The sequence below is a fragment of the Argiope bruennichi genome, chromosome 4, assembly GCF_947563725.1.
Source record: "Argiope bruennichi chromosome 4, qqArgBrue1.1, whole genome shotgun sequence".
Taxonomy (NCBI): Eukaryota; Metazoa; Arthropoda; class Arachnida; order Araneae; family Araneidae; genus Argiope; species Argiope bruennichi.
Window position 1 is genome coordinate 128,015,216 of NC_079154.1, and position 15,403 is coordinate 128,030,618.

Sequence of the window (15,403 nt, forward strand, 5' to 3'; positions counted from 1 at the left end):
TGCAATGAGTTAAATGTATTAAATTTGGTATATGATTTTGTGACTACAAGTGTAGTTTTGCGTCGAAGTGTTTTTCAGTTGGTTGGGAAAAATGGTTCTATAATGCAGATTCGTTTATCCGACGCTATTAACCACATGTCTAAGATTAGTATCCGAAATCTCTCAAAAGATGATACGATAGATATTCAGTAAATATACTAAATTCTGCCAAATGTTAATATTTCGTAACTATTGTACATCAGTTCCATGCAAGGTCTTCTCTGGGATAAAATTTTTTATAAGAGAGTATGCGAGAAAGTTTTATGGAGACCACTCCGGCTGCTTATTGTTCAGCTCTGTGGTTTCACAAACACATTTCCGGTTGAACCGCTGACATAGAATCAAAAATTAAGTAAATTCATTATTAATTGTTATTTTGTGTTCTGAATAGTGTAAATGTAATCAAGAATATATAAGTGTATGAGATTTCAAGCTTTTAGCACTTAAGGAAATGTGAAAAATAATTACAAAATTTTGTTTTGAAAACAAGAAATAATTCAATCGAAATAAATATAAAAATATCAATCTTTAAACAAAAAGTGTCACATATTTATTTTTAATATTAAACAATTTTAATAAATAATATAGAACTGATAATTAAACAGCAGTAATTTTAATAAGTTAATTAATAATAATAAGCATTTAATATTTTTAAAATGATAATTGAGGTAAATAAGCATATAATTTTAATGCAAAAACAATAAACAGTGCATTGATTATTACCCATTTTGCTAATTTATAGCATGCCGTTATGTAAAAATAAAACATTACTGTTATGCTTGAAATAGATTTTGAAACATTTATTAAAATTTAAAAAAAAAGAACACGAAAGCGGAATTTTTAAAAAACTAAGTTTTTAAATGACATTAAAGTGATTCAAAAAAAGAATTTTGTGTGATAATACGCTTACAATATAATAATTGTGAAAAAAACTGAAATTAAAAAAATTAATTAACTAAAAACGTAATCAAATTATTTTTTTAAAAAACTGTCTTAGTGAGCATCAATTTTTAAAAAAATCGATGTATACCAAATGTTGTACCTCTAGATTGAACTCTGCGTTGTAGAAAGTTTTGAGCGATTATTGCAGTACGCGTCAGGCAATTTATAGATAGTATCAGCAAATAAACATTACTTTATTAAAATGTTCTAAGGAAAAAATTCCATAAGCGAAAAAAGGCAAATAGTCCTTTTCATAAACTGAATTCTATCGTCGTTTAAAAACAATTCTACTATCCGATTTCGAAAATTTTTATTTCATATGAAAGCTCTTCACCCCTATGTACGTAATCAATGGTTACATCCCCACACTTCATCCTAAACTTTCAAAAGATAACACAAATAAAATTTCTCCAGAACCCCTCATTTTAAGAATTGGACTAGTTTACAAACATTCATGGGCTAATGAAATAAAGCTCTTTGTTTACCATTCAAAATTGAACTTTCTGTTTTTATGTTAAGTTGTAGTTCTTTCAAATTGATTGATATGACTAATTTAATAATATTAATAGGTTTGTACATCGGCATGTAGCAGCCGAAGGGAGCTATATAAGTGTAAATTGAAAGTAAAAATACAAGCAGTACCCTCACGAGTACGGTCTGTACCCTCAGAAACATCTGCACTTTCAGAAGATCGCGTTTTCTTCCCTTCAGAAGCATGCAGCAGACCGAAAGTTACGGTCTGCTGCATGTTTGTGAAGGGAAGTAACGTTTTGTTACTGCTAATACTGAGTAACAGAAATCGTCATGGTCTAGAATCAGAAAACTTTAAGAAGTTTTCTTTTACTACCAAGACAACCCCCGGGGGGGGCACCTCGAAATGAGGATGCAATGCTTCCGGCATGGTGGTTGGATCTCGCCACCCTGGAGGGTACACAAATAGGTGGGGGATCTGACTCCTCCCATCGATGACGGGACGTACTTCCTTCGGGGAGGGATGTACCGTGGCCAGTGATGGCCCTTAGGACTCACCCACAGTTCCCGCCAGTGTTGCTGCTGCGGCTGTCCGATCATTCAATTTTATGGTTTAAACCCATGTGCCTTCGTAGCGGGTCAGAGAGTCAGATCGCTAACTTTCCTACCAAGACAATGCCATCATTCTTTCTGAATTTCATTCGAAGATTCTAAAATTTTATAAACATTGAAATACTTGTTGATAGATGTTACTTGCAAAAATAGATAATCCGTGATCATATTTTTTTGAAGAGTTTGAATTCTGCTATTCTGTAATAACTCTACAAATACCGTTCCCGTGTGAAATTTCAGTTTTATGGACTGAAGGTTCAATGGAAGACAAGTAGTGCGCAAAATACGATTAATCCCTCACTTTTAATTACTCGTATATGAAATATAGAGAAAGCATTGTAACCTTCAAATATTCGAATTCGAGATTTTGACGAATCTCCAAGTTTTAAAGCTCCCAGAATTTGGAAAATACTTTTTAGGGAAATATGTTTTCGACACGGATAACTTAAAACAGTTTGAAATAGATGGATGGAATTTGATATACGGTCTTAACACCAAATTTTTAGATTTCTATCAAATTTTGAGCCAACTCCAGCAAGGGGTTAAATTTATGTCGGTATGTACGTTCAGAAGCATGTAAATACGATAGCTCAAAAATGCAATGACGTAAATGGATCAAATTTGGTATGTAATTTTGCTACAATTGTAGTTCTGAGTCAAGTTTTGACTTTAATCGATTAGAAAAAAAGGATTTAAAGTATTCATTCACCTTTTATGAAAAAATTTTCGAAAGACCACTCCCATTGGTTTTTTACTTAATGCATCAAAGATAAAAATTCGATTCACTTGCAAAAGCATGAAATATGACGGATAAATCTTGATGAGAAAAGGTATATTACTATGGTTTAGATATAGTGAATAAAATTTACAACTGTAAGAAAACAAAATAAATTAGGTCAGATATTTTTTGTCATCAATATTTTCTCAGATTTGGTCCAAAATTTGTCATTAATTGTATGTTTATTCACGCGTATTAATAGCCAGAAAAAAATCCTTGAATGAAATTCCATCCAAATAATATTTTCCAGATTGTTGCATTTTTGAGTTACCGTATTCATATGTACACAAAATTCTCATAGATAGATTTCAAACAAAATTTGAAGGAAATCTACAATTTTTGTGAAAGATTATATATCAAATTCAATCATTTAGCTTGTTGCATTTTGAACTTATAGTGTTAGCAGGTAAATATGAGCGATTTCAAAAATGGCTTATGATTCCGCAAGACTTCTTTGTTTTTTTTTTGTTTTTTTTGTTTCCTTGCATGCGAGAGAGAGTAAAGGATAACCCACTGATTTTTTTTTATTCTTGTTGTGTGACTATTTTAAGCCAAGCCGAGTTTTTTCGCAGTAGCTTCTGAGGGTAAGGACCCCTGAGCACCCGAGGGCAGAAGTCTAAACTTATATAAAGATTGCACAAACACACACGTCACAACCCTTTTTACAGGGCGGACTTCATTCACTCATCCACAGATCGTAATATAGACCTGCATCAGAGAGCGATCACCTCTGAGCCAGTACCCCCAGTGATGTTACTCTCGACATGGAGGATTTTGTGACCACGACAGATTTAAACGTGCGCCTGCCACCACACACGCGAAGAGTCTTTAACCGGTGGGGTTCAAACTCATAACCTAAAGGATGCGAGTCCAACGCTCTACCAATCATACTATCCCGGCCCCAATTTTTTTTTTTATTAAAGAATTGATTATAATTCCATATTGGGATAAATCAGCTTAATTCCATTTATGCCTACTCTTTCTTTAAAAGCAATAAAAATTGCGATTTATAAATAATTGTTGATTTTTTTCATTTTTCTTATTTAAAATTTATGACTTCACAATCCCCATCTGAGTTTTTCATACTTCTTTTGTAAAGACTATAGCTTAAATTTTTTTTTTTTTTTAATCTTAAATAGTGAGTAAAAATTGAAAGAATAGTTTTTAGTAACAAGAATTTTTTTTGTGTGGGTCAGATACAAAATTATTCTCTAGGACAGATTTTAATTTTTTGTAAATTGATTTCATTGTAATAATACCTATATCATTCTCCATTTCCCAAGGGAATTTATTGCGTAAAGCATTATCACTGATTGTCACTTTCGCAGACGGACTTATTTGAATAAATATGCATGAAAACACCATTTGTTCCTTGTTGAAAAATACATTTAATGCATACGTGACATAAAAATCTCGTTGGTTATGTTACTTATTATTCTATGATCTGCAGGTATTCATTTTCAACAGTAGTTAGAACTTATCAAGGAAATAAAGGAAGATTCAAGAAAAGCTAATGAGGCATTTCAAATATAGTAGTTAATATTTATTTCATAAATACATTACATATGATACATGAGTTATCAAAATTCTTTTTTACTGTACAAAATAGCTGTAGAATGATATAGATACATACAAATGTGTGCTAAAAAATGCTATATTAGACCAGCATAGAATAATTCACAAACAATAAAGCGTAATTAGTGATGTGCTTTCACCATTCTACAAAAATACATCACCTTTAACAAGTGCTATTGTTAAGTTTTATTGAAATTCTTGAAAATTTTCTGATATTCAGATAATATTTTGTTATATCTTTAAATATTCAAAATCAAATTTCTATAATTTAGAAAAAAAAATTACTTTTAACCATGCAATTGTTTATATAAATATTATATAATAAGTTGAACGGATTTCGGACGACTTAGAGAGAAATTGAGACTTAGAGAGAGACTTGTCTTAGAAATTAATAGTTATTACTAATGGAAAGAAAATAACATGCAATTATGAAATTAAGAATCCTATGTTAAATAAGTATAAATATATTTTAGAATCAAGTTATGGTAAACAAACCCCAGTGCTCTGCAGTAAATAAGAATTATCATAGTTTGTTATACACACTTGAGCTATCTTAAGTAGAAGTTACAATACTGAAATATAACATTGTTCCGGATTATGTAATTGCGCCCAGTTATATAAACATAATACATAAGAATTCAGCTTATCCGATTTTCCAATATCTATTAATGTACTTTGCAAATACAGTATAACAATTAAAGCCGAAATATAACCAACATTATTTTGTCTTATTTTTTTAAAGACATCATATTTTACTTATTTACTTTGTAATGCAAACCTTCATCAGATTTTTCATCGCAGACTCATTAGCATCAGAGCAGATATGGTGTAATTCTCGACATCATTTCATTCAACAAGACAATTTGTCATCAATAGACACACACATACAGTTATATTTTTCAAAATTTATTAGTTTGCCAGAAAGTAAAAATAAAGTACAAAATTCATTTTATCTATTTATTTTCTGCTTTTGTGAATTTAACTGCTCTAGCAAGCGAACATACTCTGTCAGGAACTCAAATAGGACTTTTTTTTTTTTTTACCTTTCATGAATTGATCACTTGGTCTCTCCGGCGACAGTTTGTAGAATGAATAATGTATGCAACTTACCAAATAATATAAATCTATAATGCAAATAATCTTGTTAAAGCAGTGCGTCGTCTTTTATTAATATTATATATATATATATATATATTGATTTAGCTATAAATGCATCTGAATTTTATAGATGGTGCAAGAAATAGTTTTGTTAATTTTACTCATTGCATTTTGAAGATTTATTATACTGATTGCAGCATCATTAAAGCTATATCGGATAACCGGACATTACTTATAAATAAATTAGTCTGGATAAGTCGCGCTCTTTTGCAATCAATCAATCGATGCTCACTTCGATGCATATTGAATTTTAAATATTAGAAAAACTAAAAAAATTATCAATTGTATCTATATTTACTATTTCAAGTTAACTGTTACTTGAAATTCTTTGAAAATAAAGTTTCCTTACCATTAAGTAGATAAGTACAAACTCAACAATAATGCATAGCAATGATTATTTCATTACAAAATTGTCGTCTTGTGTTTTTTATATGCTCACAGGTTTAAAAAAAGGGTGAAAATCAAAATGAGTTAATGCGAAAATGCTGCTTAGCTGCCTGAATCCAGCTCAGGTAAAAGTAAAAGCAGTTACTCTTAAGTAAAATTCGCTCGGAGGAAAAGGAATTGTTTAGAAAGCATTACGCACAAAAAACAGAAATTACATAAATTCACAAAATAACATTTTTATATGACGAGGACCCTATTTTGGGGATTCATAATTAATTTGTAACATATTGCACAAAGTCATGTACAGATGTGTCCTTGGTAGTGTTAACTGCAACCGTGTATCCATAATACTGTTTTCCTTGGTACCACCATTCAAAGAAATTCTAACAATTTCTTTTGGCATGAAATGATCCTATGACGTCTTCCAGATATATATACTTATTATCTTGATTGATTCTCTTCAGTTACTAAAAGAAAAAAAAATGTAATCATTAACGAATTTATGGTTCATTTTTTTAAAAACAAAAGCCATTTTTTTCAAATAACTAATAAATTAGTTAGAAATGAAAGCAACCAATCGCCACGCAATGTTTTATTCCAGTCGAATTGGTCTGAAAAGTATCATATAAAAGCAATTTTATTGGTTTAAGTTGTCGAATTGGCTGTCCAAAACCGGTCTCCAAGTTTGCATACCAAATAAGGGGTTTACATAACTCTATACACTCTATAACTCTATTTGGGGTCTTAAATAAAGAAACTATTTATCAAAAAATTAAATTCTAAGTTTAATTTTAAAGTTAGTTAAAATGTAAACTAAAATGAGGTAGAATTTAAATTATAAAGATTTATAAAATGAGCTGTTGAACATTGATATAGATCCAGGAATAAATACGGAAAAATGATTTGTTTTTCGAATTTCAATAAATTTTTGAAATTGCATTTAAATCCGTTATGTAGAAGGGAATAATGAAACCTGCATTATGTTTTGAAAGTTTTACCGTTATAGTATTTGTGGTGAAAGCGTATAAGCCAGATAACAACTACGAAACACGGGTAATTACTTTTGTCTTGTGGTCTTGTTACTCGGCTGGGAACCACAAGGTCCCAGGTTCTATCCCCGATCATAACAATCCGCCACATATTAAAGAGATTTGCGGAAAAGTTATTTTTATGGATCAGGATATGCGGATTAGAAAAATAATTCTGCTCTAAAACTGTTATTTTCAATTTCATATGGTATCATAATGATTTATTTTACGCAAATGATAAATAATGAAAAAGAAAAATCTATTTTTTGTAAAGGCTGATTCTCGAAAAAGATTAAATAAAAATGTTCGCGAACGTAATGGTCATCAGGAAATTCATTCAGTATGTATTATCTTTTGATTCAATTTTCGCCAATTTTTCTCATGTTTTGTCAATGAACTAGTTTGAATTGTAGCAGTCTATTTTAGTTTTATAAAATGTAAATATTATTAAATTATAACAAACTAAATTTCTGCTTGCAACTTAATTAAATCTAACTGTATCAGTGTTTTTTTTTATTATTTGTTCATTAGTCCAAGGCATCTAGATTTGAACCCAAAACAAATGCTTACTGCCAAATAAACACTGTAATAATTAAATGAATATAATGAAGCAGAAAGGGACCTGATAAAATGTTCGAATTATCATAATATTTTATATTTCATTGAATTTGTATACTTTTGATGTTTATTTATTGGTAATTAATTTAATATTTCTATTATCTCTTTGCTTCCTCTCAACCACGCTACTAGTTGTCTTGTTTATTTAATCGGAAATTCTCCACAAGTGAATGGATAGGATATCAACTAGTCGGCAAAGGAGCATGTTCTTCAATAAATTCCATTCCAAATTAATAATTTACGATTAAACAATTAACAAATGATTAGAGAAATAAGTAATTTTATTTTTAAAAAAATAATGGTAGATCTCAAGTATTTTCTTGGTAATCCCTACTGTACTCCGCCATTTCGAAGCTATTTAGGTTCTTTAAGGTAGAACTTTTTTGAAAGTTCCACCTACTTTTTCATGTTATTTTAAATAGACAACCAACGAGTATATTTTAATCTCGACTTTTTTATATTCTTATAAATCAGACACGTATTTCAGATACGTACTTAAATCTTTTTCATTATGATTAACATAATCTAAAATTTGATATAAATCTACAATGTGATAATTAAGAGCGCATCGAATTTCTGCATTTTTGAGTTCCACTTTCATATACGCAAGGACAGACAACCCACAAAGGGTAGACTATTTATTTAAGTGCAAAACTAAGTGAATATTATTTGTAGATGGGCGCGAAAAGAAAATCTTACGTTGATTGGTTTTGCGTCGTCTCGTCCAGGACCAAACTGCTTCCGCCCAACCTAAGCGAGGGCGGTTGGAACTGACTGCCGCCGTCGTACATGTCCAAGGGGTAGAGGTCAGTGGCCTGCACCTGCACGGAACCTGATCCACTGTCGCTGGTGTTGCCGTCTTCGGACGTGATGAGAGCCATTCGAGATGGAGCTGCCCGGTCCAGCATCTTAGCGCCCATCGGCAGTCGGGGACCTGATAGACAGGACATAAGAAATTTTATCTTTTATTTTATTAAAATATCAAAAATTTTGGGTTTTATCCGTTACTCCGTATTTAACACTTTCCTAATGAGCAGTGTCGATGCTGTCTGTACCAGTAGATTTTTTTTTTCCTTGGGCAATCTTGTACTGTCTGAATTTTTCACCTCGTAAGGACGAAATTATATTTACTGTGATTGTTAATAGTTTTATTCTCTTTTCATATTGTATAGTCCTACGCATGATGGTTATATTTATTTGTTAAATAATAAGATAATGGAAATTAATAATTCTCGAAGAAGAATGAACATTGTTAAATTTATATATATTTGCAATAAACGAGTGAATGATGTGTCCAATCATGGCCAAGTAGCTGATTTCGAAACCGCTATATCACATTTCATCTTCCAATAAAAATTATTCTTAATGACTTTAAGAATTATGTTTTACAGTGAGTTAAAATAAAAGCATCTTTGTGAAACAGGAATGAAGATAAAATTTTAATATAGTCCCCTGATCTCTTTAGATTTAGTAAAATATTCATGAGACACTAATGTATTAAACAAAAGAAAATATTAATTTTACAGCTAAAATTGACCAGTTGTGAAGCTTTGAATACCCCTAGACGATTTCTTTTAGACGGATTTAAAACACAATATTAACTGCCAGTGCGGAAGATTCATCAGTTAAATACCAGCATGTCTTCAAAGCGGCGTTGATTCATTTAAAATAATGGAATTCAAAGTCGTATAAACGCAGTGATGGTCGAAAAAGATAATTCTCATTGATGTGAATAGAGGGAAGATATTTTAGTTTTCCATCGTATTATTTTTTTGAAAAAACATAGTAAGATTTAATTTTTCTGATATTTCTTCTTAATTTAAAGGTAAAATTAAAATGTAAATTTACATATAAGGAGAAAAATATCGAAATATCTTTCAAAATTCTCGAAAATGCAAAAGAAACATATATATTTGACAAAGCTCTTCTTTAGTACCATTTTTATTAGTAATTAATTAGTTATTATATTTCGATGGTATTTAAATATGCATATTATTAACTACTATTAATGTTGCTATTATCTTAATAATATGACCGTTTTTCCTAACGGAATTTGCAAAGAAAAGAAGGATGCATTTTCTACAACAAACATTAATAAATGGAAATCAAAGTAAGTTATTTTAACACTTTTTCCTCTTTTCTGAGGATATGCTGCATCTGTTATTGCCGTTCAACCATTAAAGATATAAAATTTTAACCATACTTGTATTTTTCCGTCAAAAAGTCAATTGAAAATAAATTCTTTTTTTTAATTATAATCTATATCACCTTATAACCTTAAACGATCTCTTAATTTCCTGATAATAATAATAATATTCCTATATAAATTCGATATATTTTGAATTTTAAGTAATCAAAAAATAGTTTTGAAGGATCCATTGGTCCAGATAATTTTTGGCCTCTTTGCAAATACATCCTTTCTCTTCGATATACTGATCAGTACTTATACAAATTCGTGTTCTGCTCATTCGACTGTCTCCCGATTTAAGAATATTTAATATTAAGAATATTTTATACTAGTTACTAATGACATGCTCACCTGTGTTGAAAACGCTAGGAGGTACCACTGGCCTTGTCAAGGTACCGTACATGTTCGGCACAGCAGGCAGGGAAACAGTCTGCTGGATTTTCGCCTTCTTCTCCTCGTCCTTGGTCAACTTGTTGTAGATGTACACCTTCCTGAGGTACATGCACAGCATGACCACAGAGGCGCACACCAGGTTGGCTGTGGAGATGGTCAGGTCTCTGTAGCTGTGGAGAACCTGGGTTGAAACGACGGTCCAAGCGATCCAGACGAGAGTGATCAGGAAGCAACAAGTAAAAATCCACCTGTTTAGGAAGAAAATGAGTTCGTGGCAAATGAATATAGTATTCGAATGATTAATATCGATCCTGTTCTTGGTTGGAAAAATTGCTGATCGCATTCTTAAAGGATAAAGCATCTATTCAATTTTTGATATGAATATGAAAGAAAATAAGAAATATGGTTGGTGAATTACCTATAATGACCAATATATAATGACCAGTAATTAAATATAACGACCAAGCTTGAATATCCTAATCTACGGAATGGAGAGGTTTTTGTTTATTCTACAAAATATAACTATGGCCAATTATCTAAAACATGTAGACATACATTGTTAAATAGTAAGACTGCATGGATCTGAATATTTTTTGTATAATTTTATTAAATATCAATTAAGGTCCTGAAATACTCAAGAATAGGGCCTTTTTTGAAAAACAACCAATGGAGTAACTAGGTCTTCCTTGTTATATCATAAATCTTAGACTTTTATAATACAACTTCCGATTTCTGCACCCATCTGATCAATTAATTGCTATAAAAAAGAATTTTTTTCTCACCTGGACTCCCTGTTGTTGTCTTTGCTACCCCAGGTGAGCACGGAGAAGAGAATGGTGATGGCCAACATAAGCATGACGTACACCAAGGAAATGATGAGCTCGTCCTCGAATGTGGTGGCTGGATGGCACCTCCACTCACCCGCGTGAATGCCCGTCGTCGGAGGGTTCAGGATGAGCCATGCCGAAGACAAGATCACCTGAAAAAGAAAGTTTGATTCCGTTGAATATTTAACGAGATATCTACTAAAACAGTAAATGGAGTTGAAGTATATTGGTCTGGAAATCTTCAAGTTTGCTAGAAATTAATGGAACATGGTTATGAGATACCTTAGAGTTTAATTGAATATTCCCTTTTTATATCACTCCGTTCTTGTATAGTATGTTTTGATTTTGAAATCAACTCTTGGATTCAGCAGTACATGATTTTTTTTCTACAGCAAAATCATAGAAATGGATATTTTTCCCATTAGTGGGTCCTCATATAAAATTCTGCGAAATTTTAACAATAAATGCTAATACTAATATGAAAGTTCCAACATTCAAGTATACGGGAAAAGGATCATGTAATTCAAAATTGTTATGGAAATTAATTGAATGTCATGTGCAATCAAATAGCCTACGAAATAACATTAATTATAGTAATAAAAATTCTGTTAACAAAAAAAGAAATAAAATTTGAAATTTCCAGAATATGACTGATTCTTAGTATTAGCATTTTCAACTCTAAAGTACTTGTTAATGTAACTTCAAGTAATTTTTAAAAATATTACCTTAAATATTGGAAACACTATAATGAAAAGCAATTTTGATATTGAAGAATTTAGCAGAAACAAATTATTACAATTTATAAACAGCGTTTTCTTGATAAGTTTTGACTCGATCGATTTTTGTAGAGTTGCCTCTGAGTTTCAAAGGAATACTAAAAAATTTAAAGTCGCTTGTTTATTTTGGACATAAGCATATCTGATAAAAAACATTCGGTCATTTATTAAAAAAATCAAGAATTTTCTCTCTAATGATAAAGGATAACCTGATAATATCAAAGACATTATAGCTGTACTAGGTAACTAGATGATAGTTATAACCGGGTAGTATAACAGAGTTTAATCACTTACCTGTATGATGACAAGACCGACTGCAACCACTAGCAAAGCTGCGGGACTCGTCATGTGGTAGGAATCCCCAAAGAACTGGTTCCCTCTGTAGCCCATCATCCTCCAGATGTTCATCACCTTGACCAGCATGCCAGAGAAGATGATAGCATAGGCCAATCCCAGACCAAACCTACGTACCCCACAAGTGCCCTCTGTCGGAGACAGGATGAAAGCAAAATTCACGGCGTACAGCAGCAGAAGACCAAACAGGATCATGTAACCCAAGACTGTTGTGCCGACTGTTACCTGTTACGGAAATGAATTGAATGTCATATCTAATCAAATAGTCTAAAAGGTAATAGAAGTTTTAATAAAGAACATCGTAAAATTTGAAATTTTCAGAATATGTTTCTTAGCATTTTGAATCATTGCGATATTTTTCTTCCTTGTTTTCAAGGGAAACGTAAAACATTTACATTATGTCAAGAAAGTAACCTGATTGATCACGAGTTTTATACTCGGAGCCCAGATGAGTTTTATACTCGTCATAGTTAATCAATAAAAATTTTCTTTGCCACTTAAAATAAATTCTATCTGAAGCAATACGTATATACCATTAACTTTTAACATTCTGTTCTAACAATAAATTACACTTAGTGATAATTTAAGTGATGAAAAGTCTTTATTATATTATATCTAATCTATTATATTATATCTATCCGAATGATATCTAATGAAGTACGTGATGGTACTTGACTGATGACATTTATTCTATTTTAATCCCTTACAAATGCCGTTTTGTGTGATGGTGCATAATCATCGTCTATAGTTCTCCTCTTATAGACACTAATCTAAACAATAATCTTTAAAAAAATGCTGATTAGCAGAGCCAAAACCTCTTAGAAAACATTTTCAATTCAATTAATGTCTTGTATTTTGAATGTCTTATGATTCACAAATGTATTTCATTTAGAGAGTATACTTAAAATTAAGAAAATTTCAATTTACAGTAGAATATTGCTTCCATCTGGAAAACAAGAAAATATTGCTGTTTTGTTTATCAGGTAGTATTTTTTAAGTAAATGTGAGAGAAGAAAGAAATTTGATTTTAGTAAATGATTTAATTGTGTTAAAAAATATGTCTAAGAATATAAACACGATATCTAATTAACAAAACATTTTGAAGAATACTAGAAAATTTAAACAAATCTTATATTTCAGGTTTAAAATCTTAAAATTTCCTTTTCCTTTTAATAAAACATGCAATGCTGTTTTAATGCATGTCATGAATGCTAAAAATATGAAACTAATAATTCATTTAAGTACTAAGATTGTACAGTTTCTATTCCTTATTGAACCCCTATTTATAATCATAGAATTTCTAGAACTTATAATAAGCATTATCTTTTTGATGTGAACAAAGTGATAGATTGCACTACTTTTTTTTTTGAAGTGTGCCATTTCCAATTATTTTAACAAAAATATTTTTTTTTTTTTCATTTTGCTTTATTTTTTATTTTGTTATATTTTTCTCATATTCGTGAAATGACAATTTTACATGCTTAATCAAACGTGTTGTGAATTTGTTATTTAATGCCGGAAATATATTATTTAGAAATTAAACTTTGATAGAAAGTCTATCAACGAATGTTCTCAACGCTAAATCTAAACATATTGGTAAAATTAAATTTATTAACATAGTTTAAAAACTAGCCAGTTTGCTACGAAAAAGCAATAGCATTTTCTTATTTGTTTATAGAATTTATCATTCACATTTATATTATTGAAAAAAAGGTGTATACCTGGAAGGAAATGAGGAAGTAGGCAGCGCAAATGATGACTAGCAGAACGCCCAGCAGTGAAAGGGCCGATACAATGACTCCCCACATGGTACGGAAATTGGCATACAGAGTAGGCTTAGTGAGGTTCAGTTCTTCCGGATCTATGGCGAGCTGGTCCAGACATTTCTGGCACTGCTGGTGGCAGTTCGAATCTAACTTAGCCCCAGTCACGAATTCAATGTCTTCTATTCTCATCGAAAGCTCCTTGTCCTTCCACAATCCAATCTGGAAAATAATGTGTTAAAAGATTTGTAATTAGGAAGTTTCGATCTTTTTTCCGATTTCGAAAAATGCTTCATTTGGAACTAAAATTGATCTCCCGAAAACGGTCTGACACATTCTTTAATAAATTTGCTATCCCCCCTTCTCCGCAAAACATTTTTGAATTTTCAGAGTTCATAATTTCAATAACAGTAGTGTTAGGACAAAACTCGGGAAATGTTTTTGCGGTACATCAATATCTTTCACACTGTAGCTGCTAAAACCTGAAAAATAACTCTTTTTTTTCTGAATATAGATATTAATTACATAAATTGTGAAAAACTGAGACTTTAATGACATAAATTCTGACCAAATAAAGATAGATGCATGTTTAAATCACATATACTTTTGTGAAGTGATTAAATTCGTTTAAAATTAAAATGTCTGTTCAATTAAATTTATAAATGGACTCCATTAGATCTAATGACTACCTTTCAAAGAAATGTAGATCTTGTCTATTATCATGACATTTGTAAGTTTGCACAATGTTCGACTACTTCAAAAGGCTCATAAACAATGATTTTTCTTCTCTGTCGTTTATTTGTAATGATAAGCATTTCTTCTTTTTAATTAGCATTTTGGGGAGATATTTTTTTATTGCCTATTAATTCTCTTACCTAGGAAGGATATTAATTTTGGTTTAATAATAGATTTAATTATTCTTATATCAAAGTATTTATTATTTTGCTGTTGAATTGATAAAAAAACCCTGAAAAAAGTAGATCGTAAATCAGTAAAAGAAATATAGCTTGATTTTCCATAATTATATCCAGCTGAAGCCAATATTAAAATAAAATTCTTTTTATTTTAATATTAAAGGGTTTTAAAATGCAATTTATTATCATGGGGATAATACGCAGTTTTAATCAGCATCAACACTTTACATCCACTTCCATATTTATGTGGAATTTTGTTAATACTGCCCAAGTTTTTCATAAAATTTTTTTTCCCATGTAATATTTCTAATGTGTTTACTTTTTTCTTCTGCTTTAACTCTTTTCCTTCAGAAATTTTGCTCACTATTAATTTTAATTAGCTTAATATTTAGTGAGATTTAATTTTTTCATAATCACAAAACTTCAAAAGATTGATAAAAGTAAAATCTAATTCTATTTACTTCTACTTGATATAGGCTTAAAATGCTGTTATATTAATAACTTTATAATCGTTTAAAAATTATACTTTTATATGTACTATTTCATAAAATTGTGAATTAACCTCTTCGTCGTCCGTAAC

General features: G+C 30.6%; 1 protein-coding gene across 1 annotated transcript in view; it reads right to left on the reverse strand.

Moving 5' to 3' along the window:
• Window positions 1-4,420: 4,420 nt before the first annotated feature.
• LOC129966746 (uncharacterized) overlaps window positions 4,421-15,403 on the reverse strand; it is a 104,022-nt gene continuing 93,039 nt past the window's right edge. The window contains exons 22-27 of the mRNA XM_056081300.1: window positions 13,868-14,131; window positions 12,087-12,371; window positions 10,972-11,168; window positions 10,148-10,437; window positions 8,308-8,542; window positions 4,421-6,429 (exon numbers count right to left, since the gene is read on the reverse strand). Coding sequence (XP_055937275.1) covers window positions 6,423-6,429; window positions 8,308-8,542; window positions 10,148-10,437; window positions 10,972-11,168; window positions 12,087-12,371; window positions 13,868-14,131 — 1,278 coding nt within the window. The 3' untranslated portion in view covers window positions 4,421-6,422. The remainder of the gene's footprint in view (window positions 6,430-8,307; window positions 8,543-10,147; window positions 10,438-10,971; window positions 11,169-12,086; window positions 12,372-13,867; window positions 14,132-15,403) is intronic.